This window comes from Mastigoproctus giganteus, chromosome 1 (genome assembly GCF_048544385.1).
Source record: "Mastigoproctus giganteus isolate SK-2022 chromosome 1, ASM4854438v1, whole genome shotgun sequence".
In the NCBI taxonomy this organism is placed as follows: Eukaryota; Metazoa; Arthropoda; class Arachnida; order Uropygi; family Thelyphonidae; genus Mastigoproctus; species Mastigoproctus giganteus.
The window spans coordinates 52,526,770-52,551,083 of NC_143575.1; the positions used below are offsets into that span (position 1 = coordinate 52,526,770).

General features: G+C 35.9%; 1 protein-coding gene across 4 annotated transcripts in view; it reads left to right on the forward strand.

Annotated features, from left to right (window-relative positions):
* The window catches only part of hiw (MYC binding protein highwire), a 1,043,263-nt gene that overhangs the window by 312,879 nt on the left and 706,070 nt on the right, over nucleotides 1-24,314 (forward strand). For all 4 annotated transcript variants that reach the window (XM_090372846.1, XM_090372865.1, XM_090372875.1 and 1 more), the window contains exons 23-24: nucleotides 9,035-9,113; nucleotides 15,145-15,219. In XM_090372846.1, the coding sequence (XP_090228972.1) occupies nucleotides 9,035-9,113; nucleotides 15,145-15,219 (154 nt within the window). The remainder of the gene's footprint in view (nucleotides 1-9,034; nucleotides 9,114-15,144; nucleotides 15,220-24,314) is intronic.

Sequence of the window (24,314 nt, forward strand, 5' to 3'; positions counted from 1 at the left end):
AAACATCTATTTGTTATGCTTTCCTCAAAAGCGAGCATCTTGTGTTGATTTTCTTTATGGAAAAAGCACACAACATGACTTGGAGATTTGTAATTTAAAAAGATATCTATAATCTTCGTCTTGGGGTGGGGGAGGGGTCACCTAGCTCTTTTTATATAAACTATTTTGTTAAACCACTCATTCCAAGTTTGTATGTGGTCCTCTCTCTCTCTCTCTCTCTCTCTCTTAGTCATGTGTAATATGAGGTTCATCAAAAGGCAATTGCAGCAAGCCATTGACCATCTCACATCTTGAGCAGTGGCTAATGGTTTTAGGTTCTCATCTCAGAAGACTGTCTGTGTACACTTTTGCCACCGACGGAATCTTTATCCAGTAATAAAACTCAAGCTTGGAAAAAACATCATTACAAAATTGTTGGGGCTTGTATTCGATAAAAATTTGACTTTCTATTACATATCTGACAACTGTAGATTGAGTGCACAAGGGGACTGAACCTCTTTCATGCCACTTCCTCCTATAATTGGGGAGCAGACTGCTGTATTTTACTCCATCTCTATCATGCACTTGTCTGTTCTAAATTAGATTATGGGACCCAAGTGTACACATCTGCTAGAAATGGCGTACTGCAATGGATAGACTAGTTTGCCATTAAGCCATCTGCATTGCTACTGGAGCATTTAGAACATCTCCTGTCTAGAGTTTATATATTGAACTGATAAAGGCGACTGAACCACCTTTGTCAGTTTGATGAAAGCAGAGGTTGTTAAAATATACTTTTAAACTGAAATCTCTACAAGATCACCCAATAGGAAAATAGCAAATCTCTATAACACTCATCTGACTGCCAACCGTCCTTTTGGTATTTATGTCCAGGAGCTACTCAGAGAGGATAATGTTACCCAGTTACCAAGGCAACTTCTTCCACCCTGGCATGCTCACTTTCCATCATTTTCATCATCACTTTGCCATCTGTCTACTTACAACTCTATGCCAACCCTTACTTACTTTGATTTCCTGCCTGTCTTCACTGATGGCTCAAAATCAGAATCATCTATGATATCTGCTGCAGTCTTTTCAAGAGAGTACATTATCTGAGAAGGTTCTCCAAGAGTGCAATATATACACTGCAGAGTTGTATGCTGTAGAGCCAGCCTTGTGCCACATTAAAATTAATAATTATCAAAGGTGTATGATATACACAGATTCTGTAAGTGCATTACAAGGATGAGATACAACCCTCAATCATTCCTGTTCAGCGGAAACTGCATTCTGTTTCTGAATCTACATTTGGCATCTGCTTCTACTGAATCCAAAGTCACATTGGGATCACGAGTAATGATCTGGCAGATGCTGTAGCCAGATCAGTGCAATCCCAGAACAGTTGTAGCCTGTTAGTCCCCTATACAGACTATAGGCAGGTAATACATTCTAAATTACTTTCCGACTGGAAAAATCTTGGCATGGGTAGGTCATGAACAAGTTGTATCAGATAAAGCCTGTAATCCAATACTCTGTCTAGTCTGCATAGGAACCTTGAGAAGTTGTTCTTGCTTGCCTCTGCATTGGACATAGTCATCTTACACATTCCTACTGAGGTCATGCAACTCCCCTATGTGTAAGAATTGTGAAAATTTTTTTACCATCTGACATATTTTAACCAAGTGCCCACATTATAGACACAAATGTGTTTTATACTTTACTGTTTTTTAATCATCTCACATAGTCTTATACATAAACTCAGTCAGATTTTATCTAACAACAACCAAGTGTCAGCCATTTTTAATTATTTAAAAGCTTTAAATATTTTTACTCTTATTTAAAATTGTACCTTTTATACCTTTTAGGCATACTTTTATAATCATCCCTTTTTTGAGATAATGGTTATGCAGATTGTGAGTCTTTGCACAAGCCATGTGGCTTGTGCTGGCATGGAAGGTGCTTTTGGACAGATATATTTTGTCTCGTTATATGTACAGTATAGCCATGAACACCAGGCTATTGAACCGTTTTTAAACTATATAGAAAATGTTCTAATAAGGCTTGCCGGAATACAGGCAATCTTCATGATGGACATTAATGCTCATTCCTTCTGGACTACTCCTTTCTATGGAATAGTCCAGAAACTGACCCAAAAGGAGAATTACTTTAGGATCATATTCATACAAAAAAATCTTACATTGTGGAACACACCTGGCCTTCTGCCTACTTTATTGTCCACATAGGGACAGTCTTTTATTCACATCACCTTCTCAAACTCCACTTTTGGAAGGTGTATTAGCAACTGCATGGTACATATGCCGTGGTGTTCAGGTGATCATAATGTGATAACTTTTAACATTGATATCTATACTGATCCACATAGTTTGAGATGCTCCTTTGATTTTCCTTGGTTTAGGACCAAGGATGCAGACTGGGACGTTTTCAAAGTAAAACTTCTCGAACATGTTACTCCTGAGAATATTGAGCATATAGGAAAACTGGAAGCTAATGAACAGGAGATAGAGATACAAAAATTGATATATTGTGTTTGTGAGGCTACTTTAAAAAGAAGAAACGGAAAAAGAACTTTGTTCCTTGGTGGATGCAAAGTCTTTCCACCATGCTGAAAAACCTAAAAACTGCACAAAGAAATTTAACATGCCAAAAGAGGCAACAGGCCCCAAAATGAGATTGAAAGACTGGAGGATAGATAAAACTGCTTGCAAAACTTATTTTAATGCAATACATAAAGAAAAACATGTGGCTTGGGACCGGTCGATCCAGTCAACTTTTAATGAAGAACCCTGGCCTATAAGTTAGTTGCTGTGAAAATTCATCCAGAAGACACATTTTCTTCTATACTTACCCAGTATCATAGAGAAACATTAAATTGGAGTGAGTCTATAAACACTATCCTTGATGGAATTATTCATCAAGATATAACCGTCCTGGAAAGTACTGAACAGTCTAATCTTAGATTTCAGTATCTGACATATCTTGATAATAGCTATGAGGATCCATTCACTCAACTTGAAATAGAGGATGCCATTCTATCTATGAAAGATGGCAATTGTCCAGGTATAGATTTGTTGGAAGTTGCTGTTTTAAAGAGGGTGTAGAAAGCAACTCCCCAAATCGTTATAAAATTACTAAATACTTGCCTCAATGAGGGTGTTTTTCTGACCCCGTGAAACAGACGAGATTAAAATTATTACTAAAGAGTATTGATAATCTTCTAGCGAACTACTTTGCTGTTTTGTTGCCATTTCTTGGAAAAGTCTTAGAAAAATGAATAGTGTTAAGATTTCAAAAATATTGCTTGGCTAAAGGATTGAATGCTAAAAATCAATTTGGATTTACCGAAGGTAAGTCTGCAGTTGACGCTATATATTTTACCATGAATTCTGTGAAAACTTCAAATTCCAAATAGGTCCTCAGCCTTTTCGTGGACTTCAAAGGGGCTTTTGCCACTTTGGTGACAAAGCATTGTGGAGAGGTTCCTGGAGGCTGGGGGTTTCAGCTCCCATTTATCATCTTTTGCAACCATAGTATTTTGGTTCCTCAGGTTTTTGTTTGGTTTCCAGACCCATAACTAGAGGCTACCCTCGGGGATCAGTCCTGGCACCTGCCTGTTGGAACATGGTCCTTGATGGGTGGCTCTCTGTGGATCAGTAAAAGTTGCTTATGCCGATGGCCTCATCGTGTCAATTTTCTGTGAATAGGGGTAAAGAGATGCTGGATGATCTAAATTGTTGGTGTAAAATGCACAAGTTACAAATCTCTATTAGTAAAACTAAACAAATGTTACTTAAAGGCTACCTTAATCTAAATCATCCCCCAAATATTAAATTAAATGGAAAGGCAATTAAAATAACTAGAACTTACAAGTACTTAGGCTTAATGCTTGTTGATCGTTTTAGTTTTATACACCATGCAAAGTTTATTTTACAGAAAATTAAGGTTTTGACAAGCAAGGTCATTAAGATTACTAAAAACATCTGGGGCATTATGCCCTCCACACTTAAATTATACTATTCTTGCATCTTTATACCAATAGTGTGTTATGCCTCTGGAGTTTGGGGTTTTAGAGTGAATCATTGCATTATTAAAAAGTATATTGTTCAGGAAGTTCAATGCTTCTTTTTACTGGCTCTTTCTAGATCTTGCAAAACAGTATCCACCATTGCATTTCAGGCTTTGGGGTTTTAGAGTGAATCATTGCATTATTAAAAAGTATATTGTTCAGGAAGTTCAATGCTTCTTTTTACTGGCTCTTTCTAGATTTTGCAAAGCATTATCCACCATTGCACTTCAGGTTCTTTGCCTTAGGATCCTGATCCAATATGAAGTGATGCTTTAGTATTTAATGTATCATTGTAGGAGAGATCTCCCTACTGGGTTGGGGAATTTTACTTATGATTTAGGGTTACAAGAGAAGGATGATGTAAATAGACTCAAAAATGAATTCTTGAGGGGCAACAAAATTGGTCTATCTCTGAACTTGGCAGAGTTACAAATAAATTTATACCAACTGTTTCAGAGTATGATAAACAACTTAATTGGTTTAACCCTGGATTAAACATTACTTTTTTTAATAAAAGGAAATGGGAGCCTGAATAGTAAACTATTTGCTTTGGGCTTAGCTAACTCTCCACTTTGTCATTGTGGTGCTCCAGAAATGGTGGAGCACCTGATATTTGATTGCTATGCATATCTAGACATTAGACCTTAGAAATGACTTACAGCTTTTAACTGGTATTCATGACTCAGATAATATTGCTAGGTTTCTTGAGAATAAGGAAAACTTTATGGCATTATCTACTTTTACAGATAAATTATTCAAGAGAAGGAAACATTGTTAATACTGAAGTGTTAGGAAATGATTAGAGTGTTAAAGTGTTAGTATTTTAAATGGGTAAACTATTAATATTTTGTGGTTCCTCCAGGAGTGGTGAACTGATCTGTAAATATGTAAATTTTTTATACTTTGCTGTTTGGGTTCTGATATAAATCTGTCAGTTTTGTTACCTGGACATTGCTATTTCAATGCGGGGTACTATATTGTTACTGACTGTTAAATAGAACTTTAGTGTGCTAACAGATTGAGTATACTTTCTGTAAAGTGAACTGCATGTGAATACTGTCTGCTATCTTCTCCAGTCTGAGGGCAGTTGAGTTCTACTATTTTGCTCGTTGTACTTTCTTTTTATTAGAACTCTTTGACTTTAGCTTTCAAATAGATGTTATGTAAACATTACTTTGCCTTTTCAATTCATGTAAACACCAAATAAGTATTAAGTTGGTGTTGATTCTTATTCTGTAATTCTTTTCTTCATTTCCTCAAGATATAAATTGAACAATTGCTGATAACAATTACTTAATTGACTGAGTTCTTTTGTAAATTGTGAGTGGTATTTGGGTTGTACGTTTGACCAATTGTAGGTCATTAATTATTTTTCTCTCATAGTGTGAGAGTATATGAGTAACAGTTTCCTCTGTTCTTAGATCTCAAATGTTTGGATGCATTAGTCAGTTCTTTATAAGATATTTGTTTTCTTCTCTAAGCTGTGAGAAGTGTCATGAATGATGGCCTTGTAAATTATGCATAATTAGTTATTTGTTGTATGAAAACCATTGCTAGCCTTACAGAAATATGTTAGTTTGGTCCACTTATTTATTTATTTCTGTAATCTTAACTTTTAATACTTTTCCGGGGATGCCTTCTCCTATCATCCCTTTGTTTTTTCTCTACTTTCCTTCCCCCATCCAATACTTCTTCTATTTCCCCTCTTTTCTCTCTTGAATACCTTGTGGCTCCCAGTAAGAGTCTATTTCAATGTGGGGTACTATATTGTTACTGACTGTTAAATAGACTCAGGTAGAAAGTGGACTCTGGCTTGCCTCTGCGTGGCCAAATTTGGGAGTCTGGGGACAGGGGACCTGGTGTCCCCTGTGCATGATAGGTCGAGGAAATTGCATGATAGGTTGAGGAAATCTTATTTAGTTTACCTTTGTTTTTTAACTTTGTTTTTATAGATATACACATAGGATGTGTATCATCAGTACTCTAAATTTGCATAAACTTTTGAAAGTAAGGATCTTCCTACATAACCTCTGAGAAAGTGATACTTTATGTGTTGTTAATTTTGGAATGTGCTGAACCTCGTTGCCTTTCTCTAGTTCTTCAGTATTCACATCCACTTTTCGACCTGTTCTTCTTTCATGACTCACCATTTCTAACAGAATTTGAATGTTTAAAAGTTTCTTCAGCATTTTCTAGAAGTGATAGCTTCCACACATAATCATCTGTGTTGAATTCTTGACTTTAGCAGCCCAGGCTTCTGAACTGGAAGTAATTTAAATAGTGGCATTGAAAAGGCTGCAATGATTGTTTGGTCCATAGGCCGTAAAAGTGGAATTGTATTTGTAAGGGAACATAACTTTAACATTTTTATAACATAAATAATAAAAATTGAAAAAAAAACTTATGAGAAGAAGCATCATGAACAATAAATTCTTCTCTTTTAGGTATCCTTTAACTTAGAGACAAAGCTTTGTTCAAACCATTATTCAGTCATGATATAGTGTGTTAGTAATCAGCATCTCTTTATTTGGGTGCTGGAAAGGAAAAGGGTGAAAATTCCTCTTTTCAGACTTTATAGAAGAAATTTCTTTTGGAATAAATTTTTTAGACTTTCTGCATTATATGCCAGCACTGGTTTGTATTTATAATTAGCAGCAGCATTACTATAAAATAAGAGACAAAGAGAGAAAGATTGTCTTTTGAGACTAAATTTGCGAAATTTCTTCTATAAATAAAAGTCCAATTAGGCATTCTTTTTACAAAAGCTTCTATTTCACACTACACTTTAATACTGACTATGGTTTTTTGTTCTCCCTCACCTAAATATTCATTCAACTAATGAGAATTGTGGTGGAGAAGACAAATGCATGGGATGCATATAAATTATCAGGTGACACAGAAGCCTATGGTAGATATAAATTAGTTTATAATCAAATCACAAAGGAGGTTAGACACGTAAAGGCAGATTATGAGACATTTTTGGCAAAGGATGCACAGTAAAACAGCAAAGAGTTCTTTACTTATGTAAACTTCAGAAGGAAGGGGATGAATCAGGTTGGTCCATTCGATATTGATGGTTCGACTGTTGATGATCTTGCTGAGGTAGCTGACAAACTGCATGAGTATTTTGCATCTACATTCACACATGAGTTATTCAGGGAGGAAAATGCCAGAAGTTTATCAAACTCTGGCAGGGAGCTAAATGATTTTGTAATAACTGAGAGCAAAGTGGAGGAGAAATTGTTGAAGTTAAACATATAAAAGGCACCTGCGATGGATGAGATCTATCCAGTTATGTTAAAGGATTGGATACTGTGATGTTGTCACAAAGGAACTGGATGCAAAAAATAATTTTGATTATATATATATGAATTTTAGGGAAACTTTTGATACTGTTGCACATGGAAGACTACTGTACAAATTGGAGCAGTATGACATTAAAGACAAATTGTTGCTATGGATAAAGGGATGGTTGAGTGGGAGAAGACAGAGAGTGATAATCAGTGGGCCCTGCTCTTCATGGACTAATGTTATTAGTGGAGTCCCCCAGGGTTTGGTGTTGGGTCCATTGTTGTTTTCTGTATTTATTAATGATATTGATGAGGGTATAACAGGCTTAATGTCCAAGTTTGCAGACGATATATGAAGGTTGGCAGGGTTGTTAATGACATTAATGTCACTTTGCTACTTCAACAGGATCTAGAAAAGTTGAGCAGTTGGGATGAGAGGTGGCAACTGAAGTTTAACGTTGACAAATGTAAAGTACTGCATATGGGTAGCAGGAACCCTAAAGTAACGTATCAACTGTGTGGTACTACACTCAGGGTGGTAGAGAATTAAAAATTGTGGGTAATTGTACAGTCAGATATGAAGTTTTCTGAGCAGTGCAGACAGTCTACAAGAGTAGCTCATGGTGTCTTATCAATGATATACAGGTATTTTTCTAGATAAGGATAAGATAAGATTTTTCAAGGATAAGAAGGTGATTATCCCCTTGTAATAAGGAAATGGTCAGGCCACAGCTTAAGTACTGTATACAGGTTGGAGACCTCATTTTAGGAAGGATGTAGAGATGCTGGAACAATTACAGAGAAGGGCAACGAGATTGGTAAATGGAACAGAGGGTGCTCTTATGAAGAAAGGCTTAAGTTCTTCAAATTGCAGTGTCTGGAGACTAGGCACCTATGAGGTAATCTGATAAAGGTGTATAAGGCCTTGAATGGTTTGAGCAAGCTCAATGCTAATGGGATTCTTCCTCTTGCCCAGATTAAACGCCTGAGCGGACATAAATTCAAATTGAGGAAAGACAGTTGTAGAATAGATGTGTGGAAATTTGCCTTTAACCAGCTGGTGGTTGATTGCTGGAACAAACTTCCATCTGTTGTAGAAGTTGATAGCTTAAATAAATTCAAGCCAGAACTAGAAAAACGTGGAGTGAATGGATGGGTGAAATGGGAAAGTTTTTTTTTCTTCTTTTTCTCTCCTCCTCCTTCTTCTTCTTGGGCTGATGCTATATAAGCTTGCATTCTTGTATCATATGCCTCTGCTAATGCTCATGACTTTGTTGGAATGATCCAGGTTCAGATCCCAACTTTTTAATCTCACTAATGGGAAACCTGGCCTTTGACTAGACTTAATTTATAAACATAATATGTACAATTTTCAACTCACCTGGTCAATGGAATGATTTATCACCATATGTTTGTTTCTTTTGGTGAATTATACAGTGAAAAATATTTTGTGAATAAAGTTAAATACTAGGATGATTCTAGTTTAAATATCAGTACCGTAGAGCCAAATAAAACTGAATTCAGATAGTAAATAGGAAATTGACTGTATATATTACACAACATTATTTTCATAATTTCAGTTGATTTCAGCAGGTTTTTCTGTTGGTTATGTATTAAATATGGTTCTAGACAATTTTTCAAAATTTATTGAGGTTTTATAATGTAGGTTTACTTTTTACAGGTATAATTTCCAATACTTCAGAACAGGTTTCCTCTTTTAAATGTCTTGTGATTAATAAGGTGGATGGCACTTGTAGGAGGTAATTTTTATTTTAGATACTATATATTAAATTTACTAATTTATTAATATGAATAAACCCTTGAGAGGCATGCACAGTACTAAACAGAAGCTATAGAAAATGTAACTAATTTAAAGTAGTTGAAATGATGAAAAGAACATTATAAATAATAATTGCCTTGGATATAATAATGTCCCTGTTATTATATCTATGGCACATTGTGGTCACCTTCAGTAAATTTCATAGTTAATTAACTCATTAAAAAATAAAATTGGTTTATCTTTTATGTAGATAGATGTTTATAATCATGCACATTTATGCCAAATGGTCCCAAAAAAAGAAAAAAAAAGAAAAAAGTATTTCCACTTTGGACTCCATAAGTACCAAATTGCTTATTTCATACCTACCTTGCTGTGCACTGTACCAAATCAATTATTTCGACCTGAACTACATTTGCTGACAAAAAATTAGAAACCTTTATTCAGTATCTATTATGGCCACCTCTTGCCCAAATTACAACTGGTACGTGTTGTGGCATAGAATCCGCTAAGTGTTAGCTTGAGTCTAGCTCCAGAGTTGACTATTCTTCCATCTGGATATTTATTAGCTCTTGTTGTGGTCTTGGTAGAGAGCTGTGAATCCAAACTGCCCTTTCCACCATATGCCAAATATTGTCAGTGGGATTCAGATCTGGAGAATTAGGCTGCTAGGGCAGATGTTGAAAATTTTTGGGAATGTTAAGTGAATCATTCAGATACAGTTTTTGCACAGTGAATAGTTGCAATGTCATCTTGAAAGAATCAATTGCAATCTGGATAAAAATAAGACCTTCTAATGATACGAGTAGACCCAGTCTATATCGACAGAACATACCCCATACTATGGTACCACCTCCTTAAGTAGTGGATGTAACATAGTCTGGATGTATGGCTTCATGAGGTTCACTTTCACTCCACACTTTCACCCTACCATTGTTGCAAAAAAGAGTAAATTGAGACTCGTCAGACCACATGATCTTTTACCACTGTTCCAAAGTCAAGTCTTGGCATAGGTGACACCACTTGTAAATTTTTTCAATTTCAATTCTTTCAATTACAGGGGTGTAATCGTACACCCCTGTCCCTGTTAATAGTATGACAGGATGAACCAATTCGCAAGCTCTCGAGCCATAGTCTGGATGTATGGCTTCATGAGGTTCACTTTCACTCCACACTTTCACCCTACCATTGTTGCAAAAAAGAGTAAATTGAGACTCGTCAGACCACATGATCTTTTACCACTGTTCCAAAGTCAAGTCTTGGCATAGGTGACACCACTTGTAAATTCTTTCAATTTTCAATTTCAATTCTTTCAATTACAGGGGTGTAATCGTACACCCCTGTCCCTGTTAATAGTATGACAGGATGAACCAATTCGCAAGCTCTCGAGCCACTTGCGTTCCCAGAACCCATGCGCACGGTCATTGATCCTCAGGGGAGATCTTGTCTTGGCGCATTATGGCCTTAGCTGCCAATGCGCCATTAAAAACCAAACCAACCAACCAATCAGGGGAGATCCGATGCTGCTTCTCCCAAAAGTGTTCCGCCACAAGCTGTCTCCGAAAGCTTCGGATTTCCAGTATTTTAGTTTATTTTAACGATTTTAGCATTGTTAGTTTTTAACTGTTTTAACTGATTTTATTTCTTTTAGTACTTATTGTAATAGTCCAGTTTACTGTATCATCTTATTTTATTTTATTTTATTTTATTAAAATATTTAATTACTTGGCTGGTGTTTGAGTATTAACTTTTTTGAAAATATGCTGTTTCAATGGTAGAGTGTGTTTTAAATGAGAATTATGAAGGTGCACAATAGCAGTTATTTCACTTTCACAGTTAGGCTGTGCTTGAAAAAAAATCAACATATAAGTTCTAATCCTTGATGAACATCTTTCACTGAAACTTCTTATTCAGCCACAGTAGGTTCCTCATCTTCATCACTAAAAATTTCAGAAGATTCCATTCCGTCTGCAATGAGTTCCTCTTCATTCGTGCTATCCTGAAACATTCAATGTCTACATCCATTTCTGCATAATCTTTGAAGCTTAAGTTTTCCTGTAAGTTTAGGCGATGATGTACACACTCATATTTCTTCCCCATTATCAGACCGTTCTTTGCAATTAATAGAGGAAGAAGCATGTGAAACTTCACACATTGCATCATTCAAGGCTGTAAATCCAGCATGTTTGAAGCAGTTGGCAATCACTTTTTCTCATCAACGCATTTTTGCCACACTTTTTTAAAGATGGGCTGTGACGGGTCTTAAATTTCTGGAACCATCCATCTGAACTTTTAAATTCTTCAATATCCATTCATGATTCTGCCTTAGCTTTTAAAAGATTACCATCTATGGGAACTTTTCTGCACTCATCATCATTAGTCATTCTAAAAGTACCTTTTCAAGATCCGCATACTTTGCCTTTCATGTTCGAATTCCACCTGGTGGAGCAGATTTCTTTAAACTTTCAATCTTTTTCTAATCTTTCAGAATAGTAAACAGAGTATTCTTAGGAATGCAGAACTGTTTGCCGATGTCAGCCTTAGAATGCACACTATTGTCTACAGCTTGCAAAATCCTAATTTTTTGCAATTGGCAAAGCTATCTGCTTTCTTGAAGCCATACCAATAAACATACACTGTAACTGACTTCTATCTGATTTTCATTTGATTACTACACTGTGAGAAAAGAGCGTGGGAAATCTTAATTATTTCTTATGGTCAGGCTGCAATTTCTCAATATATTTGAAGCGTTCTATCATTTTTAAATACGAATATTATAATAAGAAAGTGAAAATTGTGATTAAGAGGTAGAAATTTATGGTCATTATAGAGCAGTGCTTCTCAACCTTTTATCATTCATGGACCACTTCAAGCATTCTTTACTTACCATGCACCACTGAGCCTGGTTTCTTTATATCTATGAAAAAACTAGCATTGGGTTGACATTAAAAAAATCCTGTTTTAGCCACTTATCCACGTTGTTCAGTATACTATACTGAGTATAGGGCTGATATTAAATTCCTAAAATAAATAATTCCAATCTCAAACAAAATGTCACTTATTAATTAAAAATATACTAAAAAAAACTTGCCCAAAATATACAATCAAATAATCACTACAAATTTTAACTATTATTCTCACACACTAGTTTTGTGAAAATGTAAAATATGCTTTAGGAATACATAAAAACAAATCAAATACATATTACATAATCAGAAGGTGGTGATCAACTGTGACAGATGAAATCTTGGCCTCACCAAGAGTGTGCTAGAGACACACAGTGTCTTACAATGTAAGCCTTGCATTCCAATCAGGAGGTATCCCTTACATTGTAAGGAATACCTCCCTTACAATCTCGCAAATCAAGAGGTATCCCTTACAATGTAAGGGATACCTTTTGATTTGTGACAACAAAATAAACAGTTGATTGCCAATTTTAATTATATTTGTGATTATATTTTATACTTACAATAAAATTAACCTTCCCACAGACCACATACAATCAACTCAAGGACCACAGGTTGAAAAACACTGTTATAGAGAAATCCTTTTATTTTCCATGTCATTATACTGTGAATGTAAAATAACGTAGTCTAATGAGAAATTGGCCTATAACCAATCCACATAGGATATTATAATGTGTTGTGATGGAAAATTGAGGGTTGCTATAAAGAGCTTCGACTGTATTATACAGTGAGTAAGTGTAAAATGCAGTCACTGTTTTATGTGTTTTCTTAAATGTCACATAGTTTCTTGTACTGAACTACACCAATGAGCCAAAACATTACGACCAGCGAGTCGCTATGTGAATCGAAGCAACTGCTGGTGAACTACGGCACGTGCGCGGGTCGGAATGCTGTATAAAAAACACCCAATACTGAACTCCGTTAATCAGTGTTACTCTTGTTCTTCAGATGGGAAGGATAGCGGACTTAAGCAAGTTTGAAAAGGCCAAATTGTAATGGCCAGATGACTGGGCCAGAGCATATTCGAAATGGCCTGACTTGTGGGATGCTCACAGTCAGCCTTGGTTAGTACCTACCAAAAGTGGTCCGAGGAGGGGAACCCCATGAATCGCCGGCGAGGTGTTGGACGACCACGGCTCATCGATGCTTGAGGTGAGCGAAGGCTCTCCTGGATGGTACATGGCAACAGAAGGGTGATGTTGCATCATGTGGATGGCCAGGTATGTGTGTATCATTTACCTGGGGAAGTGATGGCACCTGAATGCACTGTGGTGCAACTATCTGGTAAGTGGAATGCTGGTAGCGGCAGTAATGTGTCACAACATGCAGTACACTGAACCCTGCTGAAAATGGGGCTGCGTAGCTGCAGGCTGCTCCGAGTGCCCATGCTAACCACGGTTCACCGGTGATAGCGCCTTCAATGGGCATGCAAGCATCGAAACTGGACCTTGAGTGATTGGAAGAAGGTCATCTGCTCTGATGAATCACGTTTCCTGTTGCATCATGTGGATGGCTGGGTATGTGTGTATCATTTACCTGGGGAAGTGATGGCACCTGGATGCACTGTGGGACGAAAAAAAGCCGGTGGCGGCAGTTTCGTGCTTTGGGCGATGTTCTGATTTCTAGTCATCCATGTGCCAGGCACTCTGACGTCTACCACCTACCTAAAGATCATTGCTGACCAGGTACACCCTTTCATGGCAACAGTCTTCCCCTATGTTCAAGGCTGGTTAGCGGAACATGAGGAAGACTTCCAGGTATTGCCCTGGCTTCCAAATTCCCCAGACATCAGTCCTATCGAGCATCTATGGTTTGTGTTGGAACAGCAACTCCGATCTGTGGCATCTCAACCAGGAACCTTATAGGAGTTAAAGGATCTGCTGGTTACATGTTGGTACCGGATATCACAAGACACATTTAGAAATCTTGTAGCCTCCACACCTCGCCAGGTACGAGCTGTTTTGGCTCATCGGTGTAGATCACTATAACCAAAGTAGTCATTACACTCAGGAATACCAATTGATCAATCATTTGCATGCTCCTGCCTTGTTGAAGTGAAAATTCAGTAACATATGGTACAATTGTTTTAGAATTAAGGCATATTTACCTGTGATTTTAGTTATTTTATGGCACTGGGAAATTTTTCCAGTCTTAGATTTTCCATCGTTATTCACAAACAACATTAGTGACTTAATAATTAGTGATGGAGAACTGAAGAGTTTGTGGATCGTACAACTTGTTTTAGAAACAAGTTGGACTGATATAATGTATTTACTTGAACAACATTTAGATTTGTGATATTAATAAATGATATTGACTCTGTAGCTTTCATTCATTTTTATTTGATTTAAAAAAAAAAAAAAAAAAAATTTCTGTAATAAAATGTTAATATTTAAAAGTGTTTTGTTTGTTGTTCAGATATTATGTATGTATGGTTCTAGTTTGGGAAATACCTCTTTATTTATCCTGAATTGTTTATTTATCGATTAATATGTCACTAGGAAAGAATGGTTAAAAGGATGTGGAGATTCAAAATGGAAAGGTCATTCTGATTTTTGTGTTTGCATGTTTTCTTTTAAAAATCAAATTCTTTGTACACCCTTCTGGATATATATGTTTGGATTTTGCCCTGTAATGCTATATATATATATTTTATGAATATAATATGACTCCCAAAATCTGACAGATTTCAAGATCCATCAAGGATTATAATCCAAGGATGTCGGATTTGAAATTTTTCACTGTTTACACAAAAATGTTAGCTTTATAATGTTAATTAGCAGTTTACTAATGTTCAGAATCGTAAACAACTTGGACATTCACAACTGTATTCATATCACATGCTAATTTAAGTGTCCATACATTTCAATTTCTTCTGAAAAAAAATCTGGTTTTTCATCCATTAGAACAGTGAGACTGACTATGGAATACACACAATTTAGAGAAAATTGACTGGGGGGAGGAATGATTAATTATAATTAAGCTGTTAAATCATCATGATCGCTAAAGATTGCAAAATGTATGCATTTTTTTTTTTTTAAATTTCAGTTTTACTTCTCCAGATCAGCTTGAGCTTAAAGAAAGTGCTACATGTTTGGATAGCACCTATAATATTTTATGGAGGTGAGTAAACATGTACAAGGTTTGGAAAAAAATAAGTTTCTAAGACTGTTTTATAAAAAAAATTAACATTATGTACAACATTTTTATAAATGATCTCCTTCAAAGTAGTTTCCATCTGATGATGTGTAAGTGTCCCAATATTTCTGCTACTTCTGGAAGCATCACTGGAACTCTTAAGCTGTGAGCTGGTTGGAAAGTGCAAGAATATTTTCATGATGGAGCTTCCATCTACTATTTTCAAACAGCCAGTGGCATTATCTTCTGACTTTTCCTCAGTCAAATGAAAAACTCTTTCATAGTAGGCCTGTTTTATAATTTGATCATTCTGAATAAACTGATAAGGAAATGATACCCTGATCATTGGAATAAACAAGGAGTATTGTTTTCATGTTTGATGACTGCTCCTGACATACTGTTTTTTTTTTTTTTTTTTATTTATTTTTTTTTAAATTCACTCATATTTAGTTTAATGCATAGTGAGCCTTTTGGTCATCACTCAACAGTTTTGAACAAATTTTGCTAATTTTGTGATAAGTGTCAAGGTTTTAGTACAGTAAACTGTTGATTTTACAATGGGGGAGCGGGGCATCAAGTATTGCTGAATGCCTATTAAATCAAAAGGTTTTTGAACCATTTTTATCCCACATAATATGGGATAAAACAACTTAAACAGTTGTTTTATCCCATAATAACGACTTAAACAGTTACTCTGCATATATATACATATAAACTGGCATATATATATATATATATACACCTAATTCTGTTTTTGCACGAACTTTTTTTACACGAATTTGGTTTAACACTAATTCAAAATAAATATTTCATTCTCTTTTTACGCGAGTCATTTTGATTTAACACGATTTCTATGAATTTTTTTTTCCCTAAATTCTAAGAAAATTTTTTTTATTTGTGGCATATTAGTATCATTTCTATATTACACGCATCAATAGATTGGATAACAGCTAGCGTATGCGTTTTGAAACGCGTGCTTTTTCTTACCAATGTTTACGTCTAGGTATCTATGAATCGTCAACGTTTTTATTGAATTTGGTGCACATCTACGTATTCGTGCATTGTATCTTCGGCAGACATGTAGTAGTAAGTTATATTTCAAAGTGAAAGAATCTTTAGTGAAATTTGTGCACATATAAATTTATTAATTTTGCCGATAGTCAATAAATTGTAAGTTTACAAAATTTTCATACCTTTTTTTATTAATTATAACTGAGATATTTTTCGGTAGCCCTTATATAATGTCGAATAATTCGCCTATTACCAAAATGAAAAGGAAAGCGATTTCTTTGGAACTTAAAATTCAAATTTTAGATCGTCTTGCAACTGGACAAGGGGCTACGTCTGTAGGAAGCATTTTGGTGTACATGAAGCTACCGTAAGAAATATTAAGAAAAATGAAGCTGCAATTAGGAAGTCGGTATGTTCTGGAACAAAAGTAAGTGTTAATTCATCATCATATACAAGAGATATTGTCAAGGAAAAAATGGAAAAGGCCCTGGTAATATGGATAGAAGATCAGTCACAAAAAAGAGTACCAGTAGATGGAAATGCCATCAAACAAACAGCACTAAGAATTTACAGACAGATTAAAGAAAAGGAGCCAAGCACTTCATCTCAGTTAAACAGAAAGTATGAATTTTCTGCGAGTACAGGTTGGATGACAGGGTTTCTTAAAAGGAATGCTCTTCATAATATAAAAATTAAAGGTGAAACTGCATCTGCAGATGAATCGGCTGCTAAAGTATTCCCTCAGGAACTTGCAAAAATTATTGAAGATGGAGGATACACTCCTGATCAAGTGTGGAATGCAGATGAAACTGGTTTCTTCTGGAAACGAATGCCGAACAGAACGTATGTAGCCAAATCGCAGAAAACTGCTGGTGGTTTTAAGGTAGCTAAGGATTGTGTGACCTTATTATTTTCCTCCAACGCTTCAGGAGATCGTATGTTGAAACTACTGCTGGTAAAACGAGCCCTAAACCCACGTTCAATGAAAGGTGTAGATATCAATAAACTGCCTGTTCACTGGATGGCAAACAAGAAGGCCTGGGTGACCACTACTATTTTTACAGAATGGTTCAACAAATGTTTCGTCCCAGAAGTCAGACCTTATATGAATTTGAAAGGTCTCGAATTTAAAGTTCTTCTGATTCTTGACAATGCACCCGGCCATCCTGTCTTGGAACACCCAAACGTACAAATTTTATTTCTGCCACCTAATATTACATCTTTGATACAACCGCTAGACCAAGGTATAATTGCGACAATTAAAACATACTACGTAAAACGAACATTCCAACACGTTTTGGACAAACTGAATGATGAAACACTAACAGTCATTGATGTGTGGAAGAAATTCTCAATTATGGATTGTATCAATCAAGTTGGATTAGCGTTAACTGAATTAAAACCAGCAACTTTAAATGCGTGTTGGAAAGCGGTTTGGCCACAATGTGTAAAAAGCAAAGATCCCATCATCCCTAATACGACCGAATTTCCCAACATCATTACAATGGCACACAAAATTGGTGGAGAAGGATTCGATGATCTATCGTTTGAAGATATTGATGAATTGTTAACCGACAAAGCCCTAAGCGAAGATGAAATATTAGAGGTTGTCCTTGGGACTCCTTATCCCACAGAACGTAGTGATAATGAAGAAAATGATCCTGTTCTAAATGCAGATTTAATAAAAGAAGGTCTGGAACTGGCCAGAAAATTAGGTAATCATTTTGTCAAACATGACCCTAATGAGGAACGCGCTGGGAAGTTTCAACGTGAACTGAAGTTGTTGACAGCCTCTTACAGAGAATTATATAACGGCCTAACCAAAACACGAACACAATGATTAATAACTGAATTCGTTCGTAAAACCGGTGAAACATCAGCACCAGAGGAGACTCGTGCTGATTTTGCTGAAGAGATCACAGAAAGAATTTCATTAATAGAGGAAGAAGACAATGTCCACAACATTTCTAGTGATGGCAGTGATATTCCAGTCGTACGCAAACGTATGCGCCGTTTATTATCAGAAAGTGAAAATGAATAAAATCTTATGTGTAAAACAGATTTTTTTTGTTCATGAAGAATTTTTTTTCATTTCATATGCATACAAATTTATTTTAGTACATTTTAATTACATATTATTACATGTGTATTTTGTCGAAATAAAACAATAAGCTTAAAACGAATATTTTATGTGTTTTTTTTAAAATTATTTTTACTGATTTTTTTAGATCCGGAACCAATCTTCTTTTCTTCCATAAATACAATGTCTTTTTTTACACGAATTTTTTTTACACGTATTTTTCAGGAACGTATCTATCGTGTAAAAACAGAATTAGGTGTATACATATAAACTGGCATATATATATATATATATATATATATATATATATATATATATATATATATATATACCAGTAGCATGGCAAACCAGTAGAGTGAAAATGAACTTAACCAATAAAATAAAATAGCAAAAAAAAATAAAAATAAAATGGGGGGGGGAGGGGATAAAAAGTCAGTGCTGTTGAAGCATCATTCCTAATATAATTTAGAAAATACAAGCCAATCCAAAAGAAATTTAGTGGCGACCCCAGATCGGCACCCATTTCCGAATTATGTGAAATCTCACTAAAGTGGAAGCGTGGACTACCAATAATACGTGACCAAGTGAACTACAAATGAATGTGACCAAAATAAATTTTCAGTTCATTTGGTCCCATATTGTTGGTTGTCCCCGCTACCACTTTAGTGAGATTTCACATAATTCGGAAATGGATCTGGGGGCGTCACTAAATTTCTTTTGAATTAGCTTATATTTTCTAAATTATATTAGGAACATTGCTTCAACAGTACCCTCCTTTTCATTCCCCCCCCCCATTTTACTTTTATTTTTGCTGTTTTATTTTATTGGTTAAGATCATTTTCACTACTAGTTTGCCATGCTACTGGCATATATTTTATTTAAGTTTATTTTTCAACATGTAGTGGTTTGTTCTTTTCTGCTGCCACTGATGTTAGCTTTTCTACTATTTTTTCTTATTTATTTTTATTACATTTACCTTTTATCCCTCTATTTAATTTTTGGATTATATATATATATATATATATATATATATATATATATATATATAGGGTGGTCTGTAATTCATGGTACAACTGGCAAGAGGCTGATTCTTCATAAAAAAATAAGTTGAAATTGCAGAATAAAATTTTTTCATATGAGGCTTCGTTTTTGAGAAAATCAACTTTAAATATTAGTTGAATACGCATGCACTTGACTAAGACACTGTTGAGTGGATCTCGATACAAACCACTATTTACTCTTCTGTTTGTATACAGTGTCACAACTTGGCCTGTTTATGATACAATGTCATCATTTGTTATCATCAGTCTTAGTATTTTAGTTATTATCAGTATTCACTTCAGTTTCTTTCAACCCATTGATATGGCAAGATACAGTAATTGCGAATACACAGATATGCTTCTTGCATTAGGAGCATGTGCTGGAAATGCTTCTGCTGCAGAAAATTATTACAGAGAGTGATATCCCAATTGTCATCATCCAGACATTCAAAGAGTAGAGCAAATGCTGTCCAACTGTGGTTTGTTCCATTCTCTGCATCAAAATTGCAGACATTTTTGATGACTGCCTAATCATACAGAAGAAGAAATCATGACGGATGTCAATAATAATCCTCGTCTTAGTACAAAAGATCTTTCTTCTTGGCATAACATTAGCAGGCTGACAATTATTCACGTACTACGTGAGAACAGGATGCATCCATTTCATGTCTAGAGAGTGCAAGGACTAAGTGCTCATGATTTTGTTCCACAAATGGCTTTCTGGCATTGGTTACTTATGCATCCACAATTTTTATCACAAATTTTATGGACTGACAGTCCAAAATTACACGACACGGAATTTTCAAAGTTCCTGACTTTACGAGTTAATTCGTTCCTAGCGCATGCTTGTAAAGGGAAAACTCGTAAAGCAGGAGTTTATTTCCCATAGACAAAAAAAACAGGGGTTACATTCTCAACAATGAAATTAGTTAGCTCAATAGTTTGTTTAAACAATGATTGATTTGTCCTAAGAAATGAAAATATAGCCTTTAAAATCAAGCAAATTATAATTTAAAGAAATTATTTATGATTTACAAATGTTAAAGAATGTTTATTCTTCATCATCATTGACTAAATGCACAGTTCTTGATCACTCATTGTTTGGTTGATACTCGTTGTTGGTTCATTGCACAAGGAGAGGTATTTGTTTCCAAGATCTCTTTTCTTTATAAATGTCACGATAGCATGCATAAGCATTTTTGAACGGCATGCACAAATTTTAACTAACTAACATGATACGTGCAAGTGAGATTGCAACTAACATGATTTGTGCGGAGTAACAACTTTGCGAAGCTTAAAAAAAAAAAGGAATGAAGAGAAGATGCTGAAAATTTTATGTTTTTTATATGATTGAAGATTGCAGTGAAGGGGAACACATTTAACCATAATAATGTAAAAACCCACACAATTCCAGCCATCAGTTTTTCACAAAGCAATAACATCGAGTTTACTGCCTGTTTATAATATATTTCATTAACAGAAAGGCTCAATAAACTGGAAAGTGCAAATTGTTTTTATTGTTTTCTGGTTGTGGCCTCCAGAAATGTGCTTTAGAAAAATACCACAAAGCCGTTCAGAATTGATTCTTATAACAGAACATATGATAACGATAAAAGTGTAGTGCATTTTAATGATTTGTTGGGTTGAAGAACAATTTACATTATAAAAATGACCTTTTGGATAGATAAATAGCTTAGTTATAAAGCGAAAATTTCAAATTCCGAGGTCTTGGAACGAATAACTCAAAAACAGTGTGTTGTTGGATTCACATTACGATGTTTTCATGATACGGTGGTGTCTCTGGAATGGATTAATATCGTAAAGCAGGGTACATTATTGTATAGCTATGGGCATGGTTTGAAATGCGATATTTACGAAGTTTAACATTCATTTTTTGCAATTAATGTTCATATTTTCGATTTTGTTGATACATGAGATAAAAAACTCATAAACGCGGGAACTTGTAAAGCAGGAACTGCCTGTGCATAATATGCATTGGTGGGCACTTGAAAATCCTCACATTATCGTTGAAATGCATTTTCAAGAAAGGTGAAGCATGAACGTCTGGGCTGGTATAATCGGTAATGAAATCATGGGACCTTATATCCTTCCAGATAATTTAAGGGGTGCATTGTACTTACACCTCTAATGCAACGAATTCTCTAGACTATTAGAAAATGTATCTTTGGATACTAGAAGAACTATGATTTTCCAGCATTATGGTGCCCCAGCTCATTTTACTCAAGAAGTGAGGAACTTTTTAAATGAGTGATATGAATGTTGGATTGGTCATGGCAGAAAAATTGCTTGTCTACCATGGTCACCGGATTTTGACACCTTTAGACTTTTGAAATGAGGTCATATCAGAGCAATCGTGTATTCCGAAGACATCATCAGTCTTGTGCAATTGATGGAACGGATTGTACTGGCATTTGAAATGTTAAAAACTGGAAACGCACTGGAAAGGCTTCAAGATAATCTAGTGAGAAGAGCCCAAATATCGTGTCTCATTTTAATTTACATACCTTATGTTAAAGTACACACTGGACACTGTAAACAGAAGAGTAAATAGTGGTTAGTATCAAGATCTGCTTAATGGTGTCTTAGTCAAGTGCTGCACGCATACTCAACTAATATTTAAAGTCGATTTTCTCAAAAACGAAGCCTCATATGAAAAAAATTTATTCTGCAATTTCAACTTATTTTTTCAAGAAGAATCAGCCTCTTGCTAGTTGTACCATGAATTATGGACCACCACTGTACACACACACACACACACACACACACACACACACACACACACACACACACACACACGCGTGTGCACACTGTGTACTGCTACTTTATTAGGTACACTCCTGCTGTACACACAAATGGTTTGTCCCACAATGTTGCAAGTCACATGACGACAGTTGTGGATATAAATACAGCAGAACAACCTTTCTAGTATCAGTTAAGCATACAAACCGTAGCAAGAATGGGGAAAAGGAGTGATCTAATGGACTTCGAATGTGGCATGGTAGTAGGTGCAAGACGTGCTGGATAAAGCATCTCTGAAATGGCAGTTCTCCTCAACTTTTCACGCACCACAGTTTTAAGGGTGTATCGAGAATGGTGCAACAAACAGAAAACATCCTCTCAAAGGCACTCCTCTGGAAGAAAATTGCTTGTTGATGAAAGAGAGGCCAGAGAAGGATGGCTAGAATTGTGCAAGCAAACAGATGGGCCACAACGTTGCACATCACATCAGAATACAACCTTGGTGCTCAAACAAAATATCACAATGGACCGCCGACCGGGCTAGCCGGGTGGATAAAGTGCCTGCCTAGCAACCCAAAGGTCGCGGGTTCGATTCCCGCCTCGGGCTTGGATCAAAGTACTGCAAAAACCTTGGGAGATGCATTATGGCCACAGAAGCCTATGCGCCAACAACTACCAAAAAAAAAAAAAAAAAATCACAACGGACCACTAGTTGCACTTTGTCGCGAATGGGCTACAACAGCCGACGGCCACATCGCATATCTTTGTTATCAATGAAGAATAAGAGAGCACACTTCCTGTGGGTACAGCAACACTAGCACTTGACTATTGAGGATTGGAAAACAGTTGCTTGGTCTGACGAGTCGAAGTTCCTGGTGCATCATGTTGATTGAAGGCTCAGAATTTGGCGAAAACAACATGAATCCATGGAACCGTCATGTCTGACTACTACCGTGCAAGGTGGTGGGGGCAGTGTTATGATGTGGGGATTGTTTTCTTGGCACACATTGGGTCCATCGATACCCATAGATTCACGTCTGAATGGCACATCATTGCTGACCAAGTGCATCCATTCATGTTAGCAGTTTATCCTCAGTCAGATGGTTACTTCCAGCAGTATAATGCGCTGGTACACAAAGCCCGAATCACTATGGAATGGTTCCAGGAACATGACAATGACTTTTCTTTGCTGCAGTGAACTGCTCAGTTCGCAGATCTCAACCCTATTGAACATCTTTGGGATGAGCTGGAAAGGGCTGTTCGGTGCAGGCCTACCTCTGTCGAATCTCAAGGAACTGCTTGGTATTCCCTTCCTGCTCAACATTTTCAGCATCTTGTTCAATCCATGCGTAGATGAATTCCGGCTATTTTGAAGGCTAAAGGAGGCTCAACGCGCTACTAGGTAGGTGTACCTAATAAAGTGGCAGCACTGTGTGTGTGTGTGTGTGTGTGTGTGTGTGTGTGTGTGTGTGTGTGTGTGTGTGTGTGTGTGTGTGTGTGTGTGTGTGTGTGTGTGTGTGTGTGTGAGATATTAAATGAGCAAAGAAATAAAAATATGGTAATGAGTAAAAAGAGCAAAGAAATAAAAAAAAGGAAATTGTGGTATATGTAAAAAAAAAAAAAAATTTACACAAGTTTACAAATAAAAATAAAAAAAGATAAATATGTTGTCATATATCACACAACCCTGCTGTCATAATCATGAGTCAACCACCAGAATTGCACAAAAAACTCTTTGCTGTTTTCTATATTTCTTTTCTCTGTTTCTGTCCTTTCTATTTTTTCTATATTTCTTCAATCTTTTAATTTCACTTATTTGCTTATATATACATATGTATATCACATACATATCATATTTAAATATGTATATCACTTATATTTATTATGGTTGTTGGGTACTTTCTCTGTATCAGTAGCCCTTGTACATAAATATCTTTGCTCCTTTCCTTTTTTCTTTTTCACTTTCTTCTGTTTCCCTTTATATAATATTTGGCTTACACACACTCTCTCTCTCTCTCTTTTCTCCCCCATCCCCTCGTAATGGACTGTCACTGGAAAGCCGAACAGCTCTGCATGCTAGTGTGGTGGTAATTTGCACCTTGTCGCAAAGTAGTAGCATCAGCAGAGATGGAACTAGACAATTTTACTCCTGGGGTAAAAGCAATATAAGTATGCTTCAATTATATGTA